General features: G+C 46.3%; 1 protein-coding gene across 1 annotated transcript; it reads left to right on the forward strand.

Moving 5' to 3' along the window:
* Nucleotides 1-3,378: 3,378 nt before the first annotated feature.
* NDUFS5 (NADH:ubiquinone oxidoreductase subunit S5) lies at nucleotides 3,379-13,585 on the forward strand. Its single transcript, XM_082247552.1, has 3 exons — nucleotides 3,379-3,483; nucleotides 7,193-7,410; nucleotides 13,389-13,585. The coding sequence occupies exons 2-3, from the start codon at nucleotides 7,195-7,197 to the stop codon at nucleotides 13,485-13,487; spliced, it is 315 nt and encodes a 104-aa protein (XP_082103678.1). The 5' UTR covers nucleotides 3,379-3,483; nucleotides 7,193-7,194; the 3' UTR covers nucleotides 13,488-13,585.
* Nucleotides 13,586-22,551: the final 8,966 nt, after the last annotated feature.

Genomic DNA, 22,551 nt, shown 5'->3' on the forward strand with positions numbered 1-22,551 from the left:
CTATAGGTAAAATTTATAAATGGAAGTTCTATTTAAGTTCCTATTTAAGGGCAGCTGGGTGGCACAAATACAGTGCCTAGCATGGCTGCCAGCAAGCTATCAAAATCTATTACAGGCTGACATACCAGGTGGCTGTTTACTGTACTGAGTGATACTCACATTTAACGTCATATGTGTTCTGAGACATGGGCACAGAACACAGAATTTCTGCGTTGGGGGCATACATCCCTGAACGCATATGGCCCTAAATGTGAGTACTGCTTGGTACAGCATCCAGCCACCATGTATTTTTGCCTGTTAAAGATTTTGACAATGCTGCTGCTGTGTTTTTCTACCTACTTGTAATGTCCTCTGTGAGCTCCCAAACTTCTCCTTCTCCCCCTCACTTCCATCTGTTTGGAACAAGCAGTGCACGTTAGTTGTGGTCATGCGCACTTCTCTATGCACACTACAAATCCCATAGTCCCATACCTGCCAACTGTCCCGTTTTTTCCGGGACAGTCCAAGCAAATAGGACCCTGTCCCGGGTAATTTACATTGTCCTGGGCCGTTAATCAGGCTGCCCGTAAATGCTCATTACGGGCATTCGTTGCCCGTAAAAAAAAATGGTTGCGGGCCAATATCGTAACAGCACATGCGGTGTTCCAATGCCTGCTGGGCTCGGGAAAGCTTGTACAAGCTCGGCTGGGCGGGCGCATGCGCAATTACGTAAAGGTGCCATTTTTAAATCAAAGGATTGTCACCCCTGGAGAGTGAAGACACATTCACAGACATGAAGGTAGGTAGGATGAAAGCAACAATCTTATGTGCAAAAATATCTGGTAACATGACATGTGAATAAAATGTCAAATGTGCTCAGGTGTGACCATACAAAAAATTGAATATGTTCAGTAAATATAAATGAAGTGCAAGGTGTAAATATATACGATAAAACCTAATTATACCAGATAGTATAATTAGGTTTTATCGTACTTATTTACACCTTGCACTTCATTTATATTTACTGAACATATTCAATTTTTTGTATGGTCACACCTGAGCACATTTGACACTTTAGAATTGCAGGAAGTTGTAATGAGAATTGTAAACTTTAGGCAGAAGTAGTGCAGCTGAATGGGAAAATTATTCCAACTCTGCTACTTTGGCCTTAAAGCGGAGTTCCAACCAAAAGTGGAACTTCCGCTCTTTTGCTTCCTCCCCCCCTCCGGTGCCAAATTTGGCTCCTTTCAGGGGGGAGGGGGGAACGGGTACCTATTTTTGACAGGTACCCTTCCCCACTTCCGGGATACGGCACCGCATCGCTGTCCTTCAGGAGTTCGGCCCCCTCCTACCTCCTCAGCCGCCAAGCCAATAGAAATGTGCAGAAGGGACCCGCCTGTGAAGCCGCAAGACTTCACTGTTGGGTTCCCTTACCGGAAATGGCGGCAGCAGCACCCAACGCGGTGCTGACATCACTGGACTCCAGGACAGGTAAGTGTCCTAAAATTAAAAGTCAGCAGCTACAGTATGTGTAGCTGCTGACTTTTAATTTTTGGTGGGGGGTGGAGGGGGAGCCGGAACTCCGCTTTAAGTTTGAAATTCCCTTTTCGATTTCCTGTAATTCTCTCTTTATTGAGTAGACCCTATAATCTGATGATAAGTAGGCGGAGATTAATTATGTGGAGTGGGCGGAGCTTCAGGAAAGTGGGTGTGATAAGTAATTGATTACTGTGCTGCAAAGTGTCCCTGGAAATTTATTTCAAATGTTGGCAACTATGTAGTCCACAGTCCATTTGGGAGCAAGAAAAAGAGTTTGGCTATGCTCCTATGTGGGGGATGATGGAGAATACATTTAGCCACCCTCTAACAGTAAGTCGGATCACAAAAATAAATACATAAAAAAAACATTTGTAGGAGGCTGATAGAGAGCAATAGAAAGGCACAGCGACTTCAAAGTAGTCCCTGCACTACTTTGGTCCAACTTTGATACAACTTGAGGTCTATAGACCTCAAGACTACAAAGGCATTGCTTCAAGTCGCGTCAAAGTCGTGCAACTTTCAGGCTGCACAAGTGTGAAAGGTGCCTAAAGGGAAATCTTATCATTTTTGATAGAGTGGAGAGGGATTGTTTCTCAACTCCAGTCCTCAAGTACCCCCAGCAGGTCATGTTTTCAGGATTTCCCTCCGATGAAACGGCTGTGGTAATTATTAAGTCACGGTTCACACTACCGCGACTTGTCAGGCGACTGGTCAGCCTGACAAGTCGCGGTCCATTGTGTGCTACAGGAACTGTTCTAATAGGAGCAACTCAAGTCACTCCGACTTAGAAAATAGTTCCAGTACTACTTTGGGCGACATCGGAGCGACTTGCATTGACTTCCATTATGTGAAGTCCGTGCAAGTCGTGCCGAAGTCGCGGTGCACGAGGGGAAATCTAACCCAATGGGACACAGATAGCAGAAACAGACAGCGGGTATAACTAGTGATGCACCAAAAATTCAGGCCCCGAAAACTATCAGCCGAAAATAGGGTTTTCAGCGTTCTGATGAAAAAAGTGCTGATCATGGCTGCTGAAACCCCCTGCTGCGATTTTAACTTGCTTATGGTGTGTTTTTCATAGATCATGTGACTCAAAAAATGCATCAAAAACACAACACGGGTGCATTTTTTGATGCGTTCTTGCTGCGTTTTCAATGCATGTCAATGGGGAGGTAATTTTTTTGGGTGCGGTTAGCCAAATGGGTACCAAAAATGCATCAGACAGGATTTTTAACACTGCTTCAAAAGGTGCAGATAACGTCCGACAATAAATTCATATTCATTTAAATTCATGATATTAAAGAAAAAGTTGAATATAATACAATTATTTATAAAAGTATATATATATATATATATATATATTTTTTTTTTTTTTTTTTTTTTAAACGTCAATTTTAGTTTTAACCAAGTGCATCCAGAATTTTTGGTACAGAAATTTTCATTTCAGTGCACCACTAGGTTTAACCCTCCTCTACTCTATCCAAAATGTAAAAACAGAAGTTTTACCTTTAGTTTTACTTTGTTAAAGTTCCAATACCATACTTTGCAATAGATCAGGGCAGGGAATACAGTGAATTTATCTTTGGTCTACTGCTATCATTACTATGCTGCCCCCCATAGGTCCTGAACTAACAATTCTCACACGTATATCAAGGTTCTAAAGATCCTCCAAACGCAAGAGGGCGCTATAAACAAAATGTGCGACTTCTTGCGTGTAGCCTAATGCGCTAGGCGAACATTAACATTAGACAAATGTCATAGAAATCAAACTTCTATCTCAGTGTTACGCTTATTATTGAATTTATAGCTAATACGCGAATCGCAGCAGACAGCATAAATTTGCGCTCTAAAAGCAATCATGTCCCACTTCAAAGATGGCTGCTCCTTAGCGTATCACATGACAGGCGCTTTACGGTCTTCTGTGTCGTGAACTGGCCGGTGTAGAGGACGTCTGGAGCTGCTAAGGTGAGGGAATTGTTGGTTTGACCTCGAGAAGTAGGTGCAGAGCTGTGTATAGACGTGTTGTATCATGCAGAAGTCGGCTCAGGCGGTCCATGCAGAGTGTGTAGTGGGCGCTGGGCCTGTCATGGAGGTGTGAGTGAAGGACACTGGCAGTGTAGAGTGCTGGGGGAGCTAGTGGTGGGAGTCCTCCTCCTAGGCTCTGGGCTGAGCACTGACATTACATTCACTGCTCCTTTTTGTGTACTCAGGCCCCATGGCAGCTCATTGCCAGTGCATAGAGCAGGGGTCTTCAAATTATGGCAATCCAGTTGTTGAGGAACTACAATTCCCATCATGCCTTGTCATGTCTGTGAATGTCAGAGTTTTACAATGCCTCATGGGACGTGTAGTTCTGCAACAGCTGGAGGGCCGTAGTTTGAGGATCCCTGGCATAGAGGATATCAATGTATGAGTGACCTCTGTCTCAAGTACACATCTGTCTGACAGCCTGTGTGTATATACACTATATTACCAGAAGTATTGGGATGCCTGCCTTTACACACACATGAACTTTAATGGCATCCCAGTCTTAGTCCGTAGTGTTCAATATTGAGTTGGCCCACCCTTTACAGCTAGAACAGCTTCAACTCTTCTGGGAAGGCTGTCCACAAGGTTTAGAAGTGTGTCTATGGGAATGTTTGATCATTCTTCCAGAAGCGCATTTGTGAGGACAGGTGCTGATGTTGGACAAGAAGGCCTGGATTGGAGTCTCCACTCTTATTCATCCCAAAGGTGTTCTATTGGGGTTGAGGTGCAGGCCAGTCAAGTTCCTCCATCCCAAAATTGCTTATCCATGTTTTTATGGACCCTACTTTGTGCACTGGTGCGCAGTCATGTTGGAACAGGAAGGGACCATCCCCAAATTGTTCCCACAAAGTTGGGAGCATGAAATTGTCCAAATGCCTAGGTATGCTGATGCCTTAAAGCGGAGTTCCGGCCTCAAAAATGACTTTGGGCCATCCACTTGCTAACATTCACCAAAAAAAAGAAATGGATAATGACGATTTTTTTTTTTTTTTTTTTTTTACCTACCTTGTTATCGAATAAAATATACTTACCTTTCTACCACTACCTCCCGCTGCGGCCAGCGCCATCACTTCCTGCTTGCATTGATTCCTGTGAGCTGAACGTCATCGCTCCCAGGAATCAATTCGCCGGCACCGGCCTCGTTCGTCAGTTCCGGTGCAGGCGCGTCATTCCCTGTTAAACAGCTTCTGAGCATGCCCAGAAGCTGTGCAGGGATGACGCGCATGCCCCGGAAGTGATGAGTGGGGCCGGTACAGGGCATTGTGGGACTGGAGAGGACACGCTGGCTTCAGCTGCCCACACCTGAGATGGCAGCGCTGGACAGGAAATTTTCAAGGTAAGTATTTCTTCTAAAAGGTAAGTGCCACCTGGGACAGTTCAGAGGCTATCCATTATGAAATGTACTAGCCCTGACTGTTCCACGGGTATTTTTATTGAAAAATAGTTTCTGAGGCCAGAACTCCACTTTAAGAGATCCCTTCACTGAAAAACAGCCCCACACCATAATCCCCCCTTTACTAAATGATTTGGACCAGTGCACCAAGCAAGGTCCATAAAGACATGGATGAGCAAGTTTGGGGTGGGGGAACATGACTGGCCTGCACAAAGTCCTGACCTCAACCCGATAGAACACCTTTTGGGATGAATTAGAGTGGTGACTGCGAGCCAGGCCTTCTCGTCCAACATAAGTGCGCTTCTGGAAGAATGATCAAACATTCCCGTAGACAGCCTTCCCAGAAGAGTTGATGCTGTTATAGCTGCATAGGATGGGCCAACTCAATATTGAACCCTAAAGACTAAGACTTGTTTGGCTGTACATTTCCTATGGATCACAGGAGTGCAATTTGTTCTGCACTCTTGTGAACCATTTTTAGCTGACGTCACAGAAGTCGGTCCAGGCACCGCGTCATCACAACAATGGAAGTCGGGATCTGCCAGGTGCCTGGGCTCACACCCGGCTCAGCCTCTCTGGGAGCTGCTGAGCCGGCCGCTCCCCACCCCTCCACAGCCGAGCGAGGAGGGGGCAGAGCAGAGAGCTGTAGAGGTGGTGTTCAATCGCTCGGCTCTCAGTGTTGGAGGGGTCAGGGGACAGATGCATCCATCAAGGCAAGTATAAATCTTAAAAAAAAAAAAACATACGTTTCTTTTAAAGTTCATGTGTGTGTGTAAAGGCAGGTGTTCCAATACTTTTGACAATATGGTGTATATTTCACATCACTTCTCTCCATTCTCAAAACATTAGATACAGGCACCTAGTACCTGTGACTTCAGAAGATCAGGTCATAAGTGGTTCTCTAGTATTCCAAGCAGATGTGTTTGGCTTCTTTATCATTGACGATTAAGGCCTGTGCAAATTTTAACCGCAGGTCCTTCTGCAGTAAGGTGCAGCCGCCAAACCCATTCACTAGGTCAGGTCTCTGGTAGCCACAGCTATTCTCAGCTCTCTGCACAGCCAGCGATTACCTGCAGTGGTTGTTGCTGGACGAATGAAAAGTGGGTCCTGCAGCGATCACAGCAGGTAATTGCTGGCTGTGCAGAGAGTTGCGGATGACAGCGACCTAGCCCCTGAGAGTTGCAGCAGGAATCCCTGATTCCTGTCGCTGCTGCTCACGTCGGCCCTAATCACCAGTGTGAATGTAGCCTAAGAACAAAAATACCTTAGTATCAAATATTAAACGGTGTGCATAAAGTATGTAGATATCATCCCAAACACTGTTGTCTTTAACCACTTCCCGCCCAGCCTATTCTCAGATGGCAGCTGGGTGAGACCTTCATCATTTCGGGTGGACATCATATGCCGCACCCACTGCCAGTACCATGTGATCGCTGTGACCAATCTCAGCAGATCACATGACAATTGTAAACAATGAATGGCTGATAGCGTGGTGATCACATGATACATCCAGGGCCAATCACAGCCCATCTGTACCATGTGATTAACTATGGCCAATCGCGGATAATCACAACAATACCCATTGAATAAATAAGTTAAATTCAGTTAATATGGTTGCTTTTACCAGTGAAATTCACTGGTATAAGCAATCATAATGGGTTTATATAAAAAAAAAAAAAATGTGATCACTTCCGCAGAGTAATACGTTGATACTGCCCTGGTCAGTGTGTTTCTTTAAAAAAAAAAAAAAAAAAAACTTTTTTTTTTTTTTTTTTTTTTTGTCACTGTTTTTTTTTTTTTTTGTCACTGTCACCAATCGGTGTCCCTGATCACCGCCACACCAATCATATGATGACGCTGTACTGCACTTGTGACAGTATGTTAAAAAAAAGTAATTTCTTCATTTTTCAAAAAAATTGTGACCAATTGCAACTTCAAAAAACTCACCATTCCTCTTATTAAATACCTTAGTCTACTTTCCAAAAAAGCGTCATTTGGGGGATATTTGTACTGCCCTGGCATTTTCGGGCCTCAATAAATGAGATCTTCAGGACAGATATATACAGTATACCATAATTTCATATGGGTCAGATGCTTTGTATTTTACTATTGCATCCTAATACCTTTTCAGTTGGTAATTAATTCTCGAAAATAATATAGCTTCTGACTGTTTGTCATAGATAAAAATATCCATTTGAAGTGAGTCTTGATTGAATTTCTAACCCTTGATTTTCTGCTGCTGTTATTTTGCAGCCATGCCATTTATTGATCTTCAGAACAAACTCGGCATTGATATAGACAAATGGCTGCTGCTGCAGAGTGGGAAGCAGGTACATCATACAGCTGGACGTTGCCATGCTTTTGAGAAAGAATGGGTGGAATGCTCACATGGCATTGGGAAAATCCGAGCAGAAAAGGAGTGCAAGCTGGAGTATGAGGACTTTATGGAGTGTATGCACAGAACCAAAACAGTAAGTCAGGTTGCTATCCATAATACATGTATTGAAGAGAGTATGGTTCACTCCTAACAGCTTCTCAGCCTTTCATGTGAGTGCTGCAGTGATCCAAAGGATAAATCCAGAAATCATAGGGATCACCAGTTCATTAAAGGAGTTGTATATTAAGAATGTTTTTTATCTAAATGCATTAAGATAAAAAAACCTTTTGTGTAGCAGCCACCCCAGCACCACCTAATATAGGGCTGGGCGATAAAGATCCCCTATCGATCCCGATCGATCCCCTGACTATCGCGATACCGATATGTATCGCGATAGTCAGGGGATCGATAGCAATACAAGACTTGGAACGATAAAACGAAAAGTCCGCTCCGACGGGTTTAAGCTTTAAAAATGGCGCCGCCCGTCGCATACACGTCACTGCGCACGCGCCGCTCGGGAGAGGCTGGGAATAGCCGAAGTTACACGAGCGGCGGCGGCGCGTGCGCAATGACGTGGCGGCGCCGGGCGGCGCCATTTTTAAAATGAAGGCGCCTCTGGAACAGGTAAGTGAAACGGCTTCACTACCTGCCATTATGCAGGGCTGCGGGCACACTACAAGGGATGCAGTGCTGTGGGCATGGTCTACCTGTACCATGCCCACAGCACTGCATCTCCTGTAGTATGCCCACAACCCCGGATCCTCTTGTACCATGCCAGTGCCCTGCATTCTCCTGCACCATGCCAGTGCCCTGCATTCTCCTGCACCATGCCAGTGCCCTGCATTCTCCTGCACCATGCCAGTGCCCTGCATTCTCCTGCACCATGCCAGTGCCCTGCATTCTCCTGCACCATGCCAGTGCCCTGCATTCTCCTGCACCATGCCCGCCGCCCTGCATTCTCACCCTAGGGTCCTTATTTTAAATGGGTAATAAAAAATATCAATAATTATCGATATCGACCGATATGAAACACTGATATCGTGATACAGTTTTCAGCCATATCGCCCAGCCCTAACCTAATACTTACCTGAGCCCCATCTCTGTCCAGCGATGTCCATGAGTCCCTCAGGCGGGACTCTCCCTCCTAATTAGCTGAAACACAGCCGCAGCGCCATTGGCTCCTGTGGCTGTCAGCCAATCAGGAGGGAGTGGCGGGTGGGGCCAAACCGCAGCTCCGTATTGAATGGGTACACGGAGCTGCAGCTCGGCTCGGGTGCCCTCATAGCAAGTTGTTCTGTCCAATTGTCATTGGATTTGATTGACAGCCACGGGAGTTAATGGCCCCTCTTGCCCCCACCACAGTTCAGCGCTCCAGTAAGCACAGTCTCTGCTCAGAGCGGAGGGGGAGAATCAGTAGTGTTTGATCAATCACTTCTCAATGCAGAGACGACAGAGAACAGATGCAGCATTGAATCAATTGCATCCACCTAGCTGAAAATAGTGTTTCTGTTTTGTTTTTTGTTTTTTTTTTTAAGCCCCAAACTTTTTTCTTTTAATGCAGAAAATGCACAAGGGTAAAAAAAAGAAAAAAACCTTTACAACCACTTTGACGTAAAAGTTGGATTTGGTCCAAAATCATAGTAGTTTCCAGTAGATTATTGAAAGTGACTGGTATTTTTTTCTTAACATGCAAAATGCTGTTAGTAGCAACTTTTCCTGCATTGGGACTGTCATTCTAATCACTGCTTTAGTACTTATTGAGTCACAAACCCAGGACAAGTATGCAGCCAGCAAAGCCATCTTGATTTAAGGGACTTGCTTCCGCTAGTAAAGTAGAACTCGACAAATCCCAGGTGCCCGGTTTCCATGGAGACTAGAAATTGTGGCCTGGGCTTTTGTCATCCCATTTACTGTTGGCACCAAGTGCAGGAATGAACAATTCCTATGGCCCGGGACATGTAGTCCTGGGCGCCAGGCAGGTAGTATATTTTAACATTTAGCCCTACTGCGGGCAAGTAGTAGGGTTCACTTGCTGCATGGAAGCATTTGGGCAGCTGCGCCCAAATGCTTACATACATCCTGCGCATGGGCATAGCAGGTGCCACCGGGTAGAGGGGAGTGGACACGCGTCCGCTCTCCTCCCCTTCTTGTTGCTTACCCGGGAGTGAAGTGTATAACATTTCTTCTGGGTCCCTGTTGAGTTTCCCTAGCCATCAAGGCCTGGAAAGAGTGTGCATTGCATTACAATCAGTGGAGCAAAAGGGAGACATCCAGTGTCTTTTAGACCCTGGGTGACTCATTAAAGAGAACCTGTCACAACAAAAAAAAAAATCATCACATAGGGGATTTTTTGTCCCCTATGTGATGGGGAGGTAAAAAAAAAAAATTAAAGGGAAAAAAATGTTTTTAATTGTAAAAAATAAATTTACACCCAAGCACATAAAATTCTCGATCTCCTTCGTAACACTAAACTGATGACCTATAGGGGGGCTTTTAAAGCATTACCTATGAAAAATATAGGTTTCTGAAATTTGTCGCCATTTCATGGGCACACATAGGTTTAAGGTTTGACATGTTGGGTATCTATTTACTTGGTGCAACCTTGGTGGGATTTCAGTCAGCATTACTGAATCTGTACAGTGAGCTGCACGTGCGCAGCTGATTGTACATGGGCAGACCGGAAGGTTGGTAAGTTTTTAATGTAAAAGAAACCAAACCTGTTTTTTCTAGATTAAAATTATGCAGTTTGCCAATTTTTTTTAAATTTAGCTAAAGTTCCACTTTAAAGCCCATTGCCAGGCAGAATACGCTCACCAGGGTTGACTAATTTGAACGCTCCTCTAAAGACATCTGCTATATTATGTACACTGACTTCTTAAAGTGGTTGTTAAGGTAAAGAACAATTACAGCCAGCTCCTCTGTAATCTAGTAATCTCTCCTACAATGTAGGGGCTACACTAATCCAGAATGTAATGTTAAAGTAAATAATACACCTCAGGAAGTACCACCATGGCTAACAGAAGATAGACTTAGAACTAAACTAGAGAAACTTAAAATAAATAAATTACCGGGACCAGAAGGCTTGCACCCGAGGGTTCTTAAAGAGCTCAGCCAGGTGATTGCCAGACAATTATTCTTGATCTTTAAGGATAGTTTAGAGACGGGTATGGTGCCAGCTGATTGGAAAAAAGCCAACGTGGTACCAATATTTAAAAAAGGGCCGAGATATATCCCGGGTAACTATAGACCTGTCAGCCTAACATCAGTAGTCTGCAAGATTTTGGAGGGGATGTTAAGGGACCACATACAAGACTTTAGTAATGAAAACGGTATTATTAGTAGTAATCAGCATGGATTCATGAAAAATCGTTCTTGCCAGACCAATCTATTAATCTTCTAAGTTCAAAGTGAGCTGCCACCTAGATAAAGGTAAGCCTGTGGATGTGGTGTATCTGGACTTGGCAAAGGCATTTGACACCGTTCCCCACAAACGCTTACTGTACAAACTAAGGAAGGTAGGTATGGACCATAAGGTGAGTACCTGGATAGAGAACTGGCTCCCGGGGAGAGTACAGAGGGTGGTGATTAATGGGGAGTACTCGGATTGGGCGGGTGTGGAAAGTGGGGTCCCCCAAGGTTCTGTCCTGGGACCAATCCTGTTTAATTTATTTATAAATGTACTAGATATTCCCTCCTCTAGGTCAATCTCAGTATTTGCCAATGATACTATACTAATGCCAATATCATCGAAGCAGGATGTGGAAACCTTGCAATCAGACCTGAACAAAATAATGGGGTGGGTAACTACATGGCAGATGAGGTTTAATGTTGAAAAATGTAAAGTAATGCACTTGGGAGTCAGAAACATGAAAGCAAGCTACTCACTAGGGGGGGAACCTCTGGGTGAATCTAAGATGGAAAAGGACCTGGGGGTACTAGTGGACAACAGGCTTGGCAGTGGCATGCAATGCCAAGCCGCTGCAAGCAAAGCCAACAGAATACTGGGATGTATAAAAAAGTGGATTCACTCCAGAAATAAAGAGATTATTCTCCCACTTTACAAGACTCTGGTCCGGCCACATCTGGAGTATGCTGATCAGTTCTGGGCACCGGTCCTCAGGAAGGATGTGCTGGAACTGGAGAAAGTCCAGAGAAGGGCAACAAAAATAATTGGGGGAATGGAGGACCTCAGCTATGAGGAAAGACTACAAGCACTGAACTTATTCTCTCTGGAGAAGAGACGATTGAGGGGGGATATGATATCAATGTACAAATACTGTACTGGCAACCCTAGCATAAGGAACAAACTATTCAGAGAAAGGGAATACAATAAGACACATGGCCACTCACTAAAACTAGAGCAAAAACGGTTTAACCTTAAAATACGTAAGGGGTTCTTCACTGTCAGAGCAGTAAGGATGTGGAATTCTCTTCCACAAGCAGTCGTATCAGCAGGGAGCATGGATGGTTTCAAAAAACTATTAGATGGGCACCTTAAAGACCACAACATACAGGGATATACAATGTACGGTTAACAGCAAACACACACACACACATCATAGGTTGAACTGGATGGACTGATGTCTTTTTTCAACCTCACAAACTATGTAACTGTAATGTGTAATTGATCTTTTAAAACAATACCTGTAAATACCTAATCTTTGATCTTTTATGGGCAGTCATGTGACCTCCAGCTGCTCTATTCCTCCGATCTATGGGTTACAGAGGGAGGGGCTGAGTTCCCCCTCTGACGTCAGCCGGGGAGGTCACGTGACCGGCCAAAAGTGATCAAAGATAAGGTATTTGCTAGCTTTGTTTTACAAAATCATTTACACAGTGTAGGTGAAATTACTATAACAGAGGAGATGGCTGTAATTTTTTGGTTGCTTTTAGAGCCCTTTCACACCGAACGAAGTTGGATGCATTTTGAACTGCACTCCAACTGCATAGAAAACCCAAAATCAAGGTAATCCTATGGGCATAGTTCACATCATTGCGCAGATCAGTGCAGTTAAAAAAGTAGAGCATGCTGCATTTTTCTACACTAAAAACACAGGGAATGTGCTACAAATATGCTTCAAATGCACTGGGCCATGCCTTTTCAAGCCAAGCTAAAAAACGTATTGAAAAATGCACTGCAAAGCAGCACAAAATGCATGCAAAGCATGTTTCTAATGCGTATAAACATGCAGTAAAAAATGTGCAGTTTCTGGTGTGAATGGGCCCTTACTGCCAGCTACTAATGCCAACAGCGGGGGTGGGGGGGAGACACAGGAGCTGACAGGGAGGGATAGAGTGGCAGGATGCTGGAGGCATGTAACCTGACCATGGTAATCGGGGTCGACGGCCATGATTACCCTGGCCAGCACACAGAGGGGGACACAAGAACAGGCAGGATCAGCCAGAGTGAAACGGCACAAGCACTGTGCGGTTTAATGTTTAATATGCTACACTGCAGAGTGCAGGAGCGTCATAGGGAAATGTAGTTTCAAAACATCTGGGGTGCCAAGGTTTGCCATCACTGCTATAAGGGAACAGGATCTCCTTCCTTTTTTGGGGGGGCTCACAGTCACTTTAACACCGCAAGTGTTCTTGTTTACATGTGGTTACAGCTCCCACTGTACACATATACCGAAGACCCCAGTGCTATAGTTGCATCACTGCCTCCCTCTCCTCCTTACTATTCACAAAACACACACCCCTAGGCTTTGTTCTGTGAATGGCCAGGAGGATGTTTGAAAATTAATGTGTTTTGACGCTCGTTTAAATGTGTGTTAATGAGTGTTTTGATGTGCCATCATTTACATTTATTTTAAATATAGCTATGTGAAAATGAACATCAGTACGTGTTAACATTTGTAAAATGTTTCTACATTTATGATTTTTTAAATAGAAGCGACATGAATGTGACTTTAGGTGAAATCCTGAGCAGAGGGAGGAAGGATATACAGTATAGGTCATAAAAAGGACATTTCCCATTTTTAAGATCAGAAAAAAATGAAGATATTTTAATGTAGGCAATCTTCACAGTATGACCCAGCAGAATGTATAATGTGCACATCTTTCTTCCAGCTGCAGCGCTTGAAAACCATCAAGGATCAGATGCAGAAGCTAGAGAAGGAAGGGAAATACAAAGCTCCGGATTTCAGTAAAGAGGAAAACAGACCTTAATGACCTCCAAATTAATTTTATTTTGTTTGTTTTTGTGACTTAACTATTGAAGACAGCCAAACTCTTGCTGTATATTAAAATGCTTCAATTAAGTTTTACTGATTTCTGTCCTTTCTGTGTGTTTTTTTTTTTTTTTTTTTTTTTTCTGATGTGGAAATGTTATTGCATGTTTCAAAACCTGGTGTAGCTGCCAATGGTAGCCAATAAGCTTCTAACTTCAGTTTGTTCAATCAAGATTTGACAGTAAGGGTATGTTCACATTGGAGGCGGGTTTTAAATCGTGTGAGTTCAGCTGAACTCGCACAGTTTCAAACCTGCATTTCATTGCAAATTCGAGGGTGATTTGAAAGTTTCACTGCACAGATGTCTATTGAAGTCGCCCCCGAAGTTGCAAAATATAGTGCAGGAACTACTTTTGGAAATCGGCGCAGCGCCACAAAGTCGGCATCGCACGGATTCCAACAGTGCCGTTGCCGGCAATAGGCTGCGATTTAGCATGCAATTTGACATGGCAAATTGCTCGATGTGAACGGGGGCTAAACCTTGGAATCCTTTTTTTTTTTTTTTTTATGCAGAGCTGCACCAGACTTTGCACTCTAATTGCTTTAGTAAATATCCCCCCTATATGTACTTGTGCACAAGATTAGCTCTTCCAGTAATAATGCTAGCTTATGTCAAGCTTTTGACGAATTACCCTTCACCCTTTCAGCTATCCTATGAATTTGAAATGGTATAGCAGGAACAGTAAAGCACAGTCACCAAAGTAGGAAAGCCCATAAAGTGTGTAGCAGCTGTTGTCTGTAACTTAGCCTTGTTTTTTTAAACACTTCTGCTGCACTGTGCAGTTGGGAAAATCACCCTACTGCTTCCTAATTCAGCATTGCTACTTCCTTGACCACCTACCTGCTCCCTGCGCTGAAGTAATATCCTAACTCAGTATAATAACAAATTCCTTAACGGGTAAGAATAGTAACACCTAATATATTTTAACTGTTAACCTGGGGTTTAACTATCGGTGTGTCTTTTTTAACTTTCACTTTGTTACAGGGTGCCTGTCCAAATGCCTTTCTTCTGTCCCTTAGAACATTAAGTTGAACTTCATGCAAACAACAAAATTCACAGGTAAATTAGCTTTTTTTACCTGCCAAAAGGATTTTTCCGGGACTGAGGTTTAAACAACTCTGCTACACAGCACAGTACTACTCTACTCCTAGCAGAGGAGATCTGATCTTTCTCTATGGCAGTTTCACTTTCTCACTGCTCTGTGGCTGGGCAAAGATAAACCCATCTCTCTGACCTCCTGCCAAACCAGGACTGCAACAGGCTGATTCCAAGTCAAATTAAAGTAATATTAAACCTCTAAACCTTTTTTAATATTTTTTTTTTTTATAACCCCTTTTGCAGCAGATTTATTCACTTTTTGAGTATGCAGTTTCTATATCTTTTAAACCTTGCCTATGTTCCAGTTTAGGCTGGTGCCGTGACTGCTGCCCCAGGTTTCCTGTTTTAGGGTGGCTTCTCTCTGTTTTAGCATCCTATGGAGTCAACCTAGCATACAGGTGCAGAAACTAGTTTGGTCTTACTGTATGCATCAATATAAAAACACCATTGTGTCCTCCTTTTCTCCAAGTTAACAGATTTGCTTGAGGCTGCAATGAAAACCAGATGTTTGAGGAAGCAGAACTGAAAGAGCAGGAGCCAGAAGTATTGTAACTTTAAGTTTTAACAAATAGTTTACTGGGGAATGTTTATTTTATTGTGCTCAATATGTTAATGTCTTTTTGCACCATGTTACACACATAATTAGGGTGTAACATGGTACAAATGATCCCCCCTTTTCTCTCAAACCGCCCCCTTTTCCCCCACAGCAGCTGTCACTTTTGAAAATCGCCCGCATAGCTTTGTCAGTAATTCACGGAGATCTGTCCACCACAGGGGATAAACTTGTAATTCTCATTGGAGGGGACAGACTTGTAGTTCTCATTGGAATACAAGTACGTTAGTCAGCACACTCATAGTCCATTGATGCTTTTTCCAGCTCTGCAACTGAAAGCCTGTACAGAGGTATGGGCATAGAGCTGGAGGAAGAGTTTGTAGGATCTTGCCATTGCACCCGAGATCCCTTGATCACATGTGCAATACTTTGCAGGCTCCGGTGAAAATTGTTTTTTCTCTTGCGTCCTCCGACAGTCGCCGCCACTTCATATTCATCACTATGGGGTTAATGACCTTTGCTCCGTAGGAGTAGCTAGGCAACAGAATATGTCAATATTAAAGCTTTTAACATATCCCACCCCCAGGGGGTGGTCCCCTCAGTCAATAACCTCCTACTTCCTGTATCCATACCTCAGTTTCAATGTCTAGCTTGTCAGGAGTAGCTGGATGTCTCTATGCTGGGGCATTTTGTCTCAGCCTTTCTCTTCTTTTTTGATTTTATTTGAGTTTTTTTTCTCTCTTTACTTAGCTGTTACTTTTGTCAGCGTTAGTTAGGTCTTCTGATGAAGAGGATCGTGCGGGCTGGGTCTCGGGCTGATTCCCCTGCTCGCAGGTTGTGGGTCAGTGGCTTCCCAGCCTGCCATCGAGCGTTCAGTCAGGTACTTTTCCTGGCACTCTGAACGACCCATCCCTGTTCGATGCAGGGATGCTATGGTGAGGTGGCTACCTCACTGGACGCCATGCGGTTTCGCACCGCAATTCTCCTGCGTCCTGACTGCGACTCTCCCTGTCCCATGTACAGTGGCTTGTTCGCTTGGGTGGGTTCCCCACGCCATTTAGAAGGTAAGTGTATCTGTGTGGGGAACTGTCTGTTTGGGGGGGTGTCAGTCTGGGACTGTGAAACCCTGCCTCTGTTCACACTGTTTGGTCTCCCTGTCTGCTTGGCTGCATTCTGTGGGCTGCAAGGAGGGGGGGCTATGCTGCACTGTTCTGTGTCAGATTATGTGCTGTGTTTTACTGTGTGACAGGCTGTGTGCTGCGGGGCATGATTGTATCGTGTTACGCACATTTGCGGCGACCGCTGCGGCGGTCCGCCATTATTTTACTTTACTGCATGTGTTTTTGGCGGTTTCACTGTGTGTGGAGGAGTGGCGTATCGGCGCCAAACGCCGCCATTTTGGCGGCGCTAGTTCTGGCCGCATGTTAGCACTGCAGGCGGCCATTTTTTTGTAGCCTTCCATAGGCTTTAATAGAGCGCCCTGCGTGACATCACTTCCTCTTCCCTGGGCGCACTGATCGAGGCAGCAGCGGTCTCTCCAGGTTTTTACCTCTCTATCCCTGTATCCTTGCCTGAGTTGTACTTTTTCCCTGTGGGGGTCGACTTTTGCTGGTGTGTGTGTGCGGTGGGCTGCGCTCGCCGCGCTTTTTAAAGGGGCAGTTAACCCTTTATTCTTCCACATACTTGGGGGCATGGATTCTCAGGAAAGCAAATTCCCTGCCACCTTGGTGGGAGGCCAAGGGACTGCTGTGTCCCCCCCAGGGGGTGATTTGGCTACGGTTGTGGCTAACCTATCTGCTCAGGTGCAAATGCTTGTGGCTGCTCAATCCACTAAAAGGCCCAGAGTTTCAATTTCATCTGATTCAGAGGGTGAGGGTGATGGGGCTGCCATGGCTGGGGTCTCCTTATCGGGGTCCCGTTCCTCCCTGGATCTTGTGGGGTCTGAAGGGGAGGCAGAGTTTGAAGGGGTTGATAATTCTCGCCCTGGCTCGTCTGAAGAGCTTGCACTCATGGATGAATTGGTTGCTTCTATCAAACAGACACTGCGCTTACAGGATGAACCATGTCCTCCTGCTGCCCTGGCCGCTTATGGAACGCAGAAAAGGCGCAAGACATCGCAGGTTTTTCCCTGCACTGATGATTTTCAGCGCGCTGTTAAGGAACAATGGCGCAATATACGCAAGCCTTTTGCGGTGCCGAGTAGGTTCAAGCTGCGTTATCCTTTCACGCCCGCTACTGATGAGCGTTGGTGTGTGCCACCTCCGGTGGATCACGCGATAGCGGTTTTGAATAAGTCCACTGCGGTTCCTGCAGAGGATACCCCGGTGTTCCGGGATGCCACGGACAGGAGACTGGAGTCTCTTGCCCGTCATACTTATTCTATTACTGGCTCTATGCTAAAAGCTCTTTTTGCTTCACTTATGGCAGCCCAGACTGTCGTGAATTGGACGCAGGTGCTTAGACGCGTCCTGGTGGCTGATTCTGCCCCACCGGCGACATTGGCCATGGTGGATCAAATCCATCAGGGTGTCATGTATTTGTGTGATGTGGACTTGGATATAGTACCTGCACGTGGCTGCACGTGTGCACAGTGTGGCGGTGTTGTCTCGCCGCCTGGTTTGGTTGAAGTGTTGGTCTGTGGACCAATCTTCGCGCAAGACCTTATCCAATCTGGCCTATGATGGATCTCGCCTTTTTGGCGAGTCCTTGGATACACTGATAAAGGGGATCACGGGTGGTAAGAGCACGCTCTTGCCCCAATCCCACAAGGCTAAGGGCGCTCAAGGTAAGAAGCATGCCTCTTTTCGGCCCTCTCAGGGGTCCTTTCGTGCCTTTCGGTCGCACTATAAGGGCAAGCCATTTAAAGGTCAAGGCTCCCAAAAGAAGCCGTGGACAGGTAAGCAGAAGTCCGGCCAGTCTGGATCCGCTGCCCATAACAATGCGGCCTGAAGGGGCGCCCTCACCCAGTTCTGGGGTGGGGGGGACGCTTGCTCGGTTTTCTTCAACCTTGGCTGGCCCGTGTTCGGGACAGGTGGGTTCAGGAAATCGTTCGGTCTGGCTACAAGATCGAGTTTCTCTCTCGGCCGGAGAGCAGATTTTTTCCCTCGAATCTTCAACTGTCTCCGGAGCGTTTGCGGGATCTGCACCTGGCGGTGCGGGACCTGCGGGCTCAGGGAGTGGTGGTTCCGGTGCCTTATCGGGACAGATTTCGGGGGTTCTATTCCAATCTGTTCACCGTGCCCAGGAAGGAGGGCAAGGTACGTCCAATTCTGGACTTGAAAGCTCTGAACCGCTTTGTGCGGGTTCGCAAGTTCCACATGGAATTCCTGCGGTCGGTGGTGGCTGCCCTGGTTCCGGGGGAGTTCATGGCCTCCATCGACTTGAAGGATGCGTACCTTCACATCCCAATTTTCGAGGGTCACCAGAGGTACCTTCGATTCGCCATTGCGGAGGATCACTACCAATTTGTGGCGTTACCTTTTGGTCTCGCTTCGGCTGCACGGGTATTCACCAAGGTGCTTGCACCGGTTCTGGCTTTGTTGAGAGCCCAGGGCATCTCTGTCCTGGGGTATCTGGACGACATTCTGGTTCGGTCTGCGACCAGCCAGGGTCTGGTGAAGGACCTGTCCGTCACGACGCAGACTCTTCAGGAGTTTGGTTGGACGATATATTTTCCGAAATCGACGCTGTGTCTGTCGGTTCGTCTTCCCTACCTGGGAATAATCCTGGACTCGGTCCAGGCGAAGGTCTTCCTACCGGACGACAAACTCAGGACTCTTCAGGAGGAAGTCAGGTCCCTCCGGGACGTTCCGTGCTCGTCCCTCCGGACGTGCATGCGGAGCCTGGGATTGATGGTCTCGGCCTTCCAGGCGATTCCCTTCGCCCAGTCTCACACGCGGGGTCTCCAAGCGGAGATCCTGTCCAGGTGGGACGGGCGACCGCAATCTCTGGAACTCCAGATTTCATTGAGTCATCACACCAGAAGGGATCTTCTGTGGTGGCTCCAGTCACCGACGGTGTCGGGGGGCAAGTCTTTTCGTCCTCTCTCATGGACGGTGATCACCACGGATGCCAGCCTGTCGGGCTGGGGTGGTGTTCTGGGCGTTCTGTCCGCCCAGGGAACTTGGTCGGAGGAGGAATCCTCCCTCCCGATCAACATTCTGGAATTGCGAGCGATAAATCTCTGCCTTCGACGTTGGACGGACAGGCTGCGGGGCCGTCCGGTTCGGGTGCAGACGGACAATGCCACAGCGGTGGCCTACATCAACCACCAAGGGGGCACCAGGAGTGCCCGAGCGGCTCGGGAGGTGGCCGACATTCTGTCTTGGGCCGAGACGCACGTCCAGGCAATAACAGCGGTTCACATTCCAGGGGTGGAGAACTGGCAGGCGGATTATCTGAGTCGCCAGACCCTGGACCAGGTGGAATGGTCCCTTCACCCGGATGTCTTCCAGATGTTGTGCGCGAAGTGGGGTCTTCCGGAGGTGGACCTGTTCGCGTCTCGTCTGAACAACAAGGTGGGAAGGTTCGTGGCAAGGACGCGCGATCCTCGGGCAGACGCGTTGGTAGCTCCGTGGCATCAGTACCGACTGATGTACGCATTTCCACCGATTCAACTGCTGTCCAGGTTCCTTCGCAGGTTAAACTAGGAACCGCACGCGGTGATTCTTGTGGCACCGGACTGGCCTCGCCGGTCCTGGTACGCGGACCTCGTAAATCTGGCGATCGACGCGCCGTGGCGTCTGCCTCTTCGGGAGGATCTCCTGTCTCAAGGACCGATATTCCATCCTGCTTTACAGTCGCTGGCTTTGACGGCCTGGCTGTTGAAACCAAGGTCCTGAAGGATAGGGGTCTCTCCCCGGAGGTAATTCATACTTTGATCAACGCGAGGAAGTCGCGGGGAAGGTCTATTACCGTACTTGGAAGGCCTATTTTGCCTGGTGTGAGTCCTGGGGGTATTCACCTCGCACGTACTCTGTGTCTAGGGTGTTGTCTTTCCTTCAAACGGGTGTTGACCAGCATTTTGGCGCTGTCTACGATCAAGGGTCAGGTATCTGCATTGGCCGTTCTTTTTCAACGTCCTGTGGCGTCTAACTCCTTGGTTAGCACTTTTGTTCAAGGGGTGCGACATCTGGTCCCTCCTAGGAGGGAACCTCTGCCTCCTTGGGACTTGAATCTTGTTCTGTCCGTGTTACAACATGCTCCTTTTGAACAGATCAGGAGGATCTCGTTGGCTATGTTGTCCAAAAAGGTTGCCTTTTTGGTGGCGATCACTTCGGCTCGCAGGGTGTCGGAGCTGGCAGCTTTGTCCTGCAGGTCTCCGTATCTGGTCGTTCACTTGGATAAGGTGGTCTTGCGACCTAACCCTTCTTTTCTTCCGAAGAGGATTTCGGAATTTCATCTCAATGAGGACATTGTCTTGCCTTCGCTCTGCGCGAAGCCCAAACATCCGAAGGAGGTGGATTTACACTCCCTGGATGTTGTTCGGGCGATCAGGGTTTACCTGAAATCGAATGAATCTTTTCGCAAGTCAGATTCCTTATTTGTTCTTCCAGAGGGTCCTCGGAAGGGCATGGCGGCGTCGGCTTCTACCATCGCCAAATGGATCAGACAGACCATTGAACAGGCATATGCTTTGAAGGGAAAAGTTCCTCCTATGCCTGTGAAGGTGCACTCTACCAGATCTCTGAGTACGTCTTGGGCCTGTCACCATCGGGCTTCTGTGGCCCAGGTGTGTAAGGCGGCGACTTGGTCGTCCGTTCACACCTTCTCAAAGTTCTACAAGGTGGATGTTCAGGCATCGGCAGATGCTTCCTTTGGCCGCAAGGTTCTTAGTGCGGCAGTTCTTTAGGGTCCCTTGGTTTGGGCCCTTGGATGTTTGGGATATATTTTTATCCCTAGGTTGTTTGCTTTTTTCCTGGGTTGTTGCTCCTGTTGAGGAAGGAACTGTTTGGTAAGGTTCCTTTCTCTGATGTGGACACGGCGTTGCCTTAGGCGCGGCTGCGTTTCCCACCCCTCATGTTTGCACTGCTTTGGGACGTCCCCATAGTGACGAATATGAAGTGGCGGCGACTGTCGGAGGACGTAAGAGAAAACTGAATTTTTGTAAAATCTTACCTGTAAAATTCCTTTCTCTGAGTCCTCCGACAGTCGCCGCCCCCGCCCCTCTTTTGGGGTTTGGTTGTATACTCTACTGCTATTCCACTGAAACTGAGGTATGGATACAGGAAGTAGGAGGTTATTGACTGAGGGGACCACCCCCTGGGGGTGGGATATGTTAAAGGCTTTAATATTGACATATTCTATTGCCTAGCTACTCCTACGGAGCAAAGGTCATTAACCCCATAGTGACGAATATGAAGTGGCGGCGATTGTCGGAGGACTCAGAGAAAGGAATTTTACAGGTAAGATTTTACAAAAATTCCTTTTTTTTTTTTTTTTCCCCTGCAAAAATATGTGCCTTTTATTTTTTGGAGATGAACTTTTAAGCTAAAAACACTGAGGGTTACAGTATATACTTTGGGGTAGTAACACTGCTTGCATTAAAAAAAAAAAATACATTTATGAAAAACATTAATGATTAGCCTGTACAGATTTGTGTCTTTATATACTTTAACCACTTTAGGTGATGCGTCCTGAAAAAAAGGCTATAGGTGAGTGGGGAGAAGGTTTGTACATAGTGGACCAAGCATTTAGGTAGGAACTGGGGTATCACTAAATCTCATTTAGGAGGTTTAGGGGCTCTTAGGGGAGGTATTGAGGAGTTTGGGTAGTGTGTAGCCTGAGTTGATCAGGGTAAAGTAGAAGGGAGGAAGATCTTGCTTATGTTATCCAAGGTTGACAAAAGTCTAGAAATTAGATTTTGTGTCATTATTGAAAAAGGCTGTAAGTTCCTTTTCACCATTATACAGTTGATCTGACAACCTCCTGCAGTTCACTCTGGTCTCTCAGTGTTTCTAAAAAGACCTCCAGCCCCCTAAGGATTCCCCATCTCCTACAGTTGCCCCAGGTCTCTAGAAATGTCATCCCCTAAAGGGCCACCAAGTTCCCTAATCCCTTCCAGTTGATGCAGTCGCCAGCTTAGCCACTTACCCACTGGGCACTTATTCCCGCTTCCTAACCAGACCAATCTTTCATTGATTGAAACAGCTGCTGATCTTCCTGACCATTGGGTTATACTGCCCCTACAGAAGAAGGGCACTAGGCAGAAAAAGAATCTGGCTACGCCTATGGGTAGACCCGAGGGGTATACTCCTCTCTGCTATAGTTACTCAGTTTTTTTTTTTTTTTTTCTGGCTAGTCAGGATCTAGTTCCTTGGTACTGATCTCTGGTCCTGGCAATCTTTTTTT

This window comes from Pelophylax lessonae (genome assembly GCF_965119305.1).
Source record: "Pelophylax lessonae genome assembly, chromosome: 2".
NCBI lineage: Eukaryota > Metazoa > Chordata > Amphibia > Anura > Ranidae > Pelophylax > Pelophylax lessonae.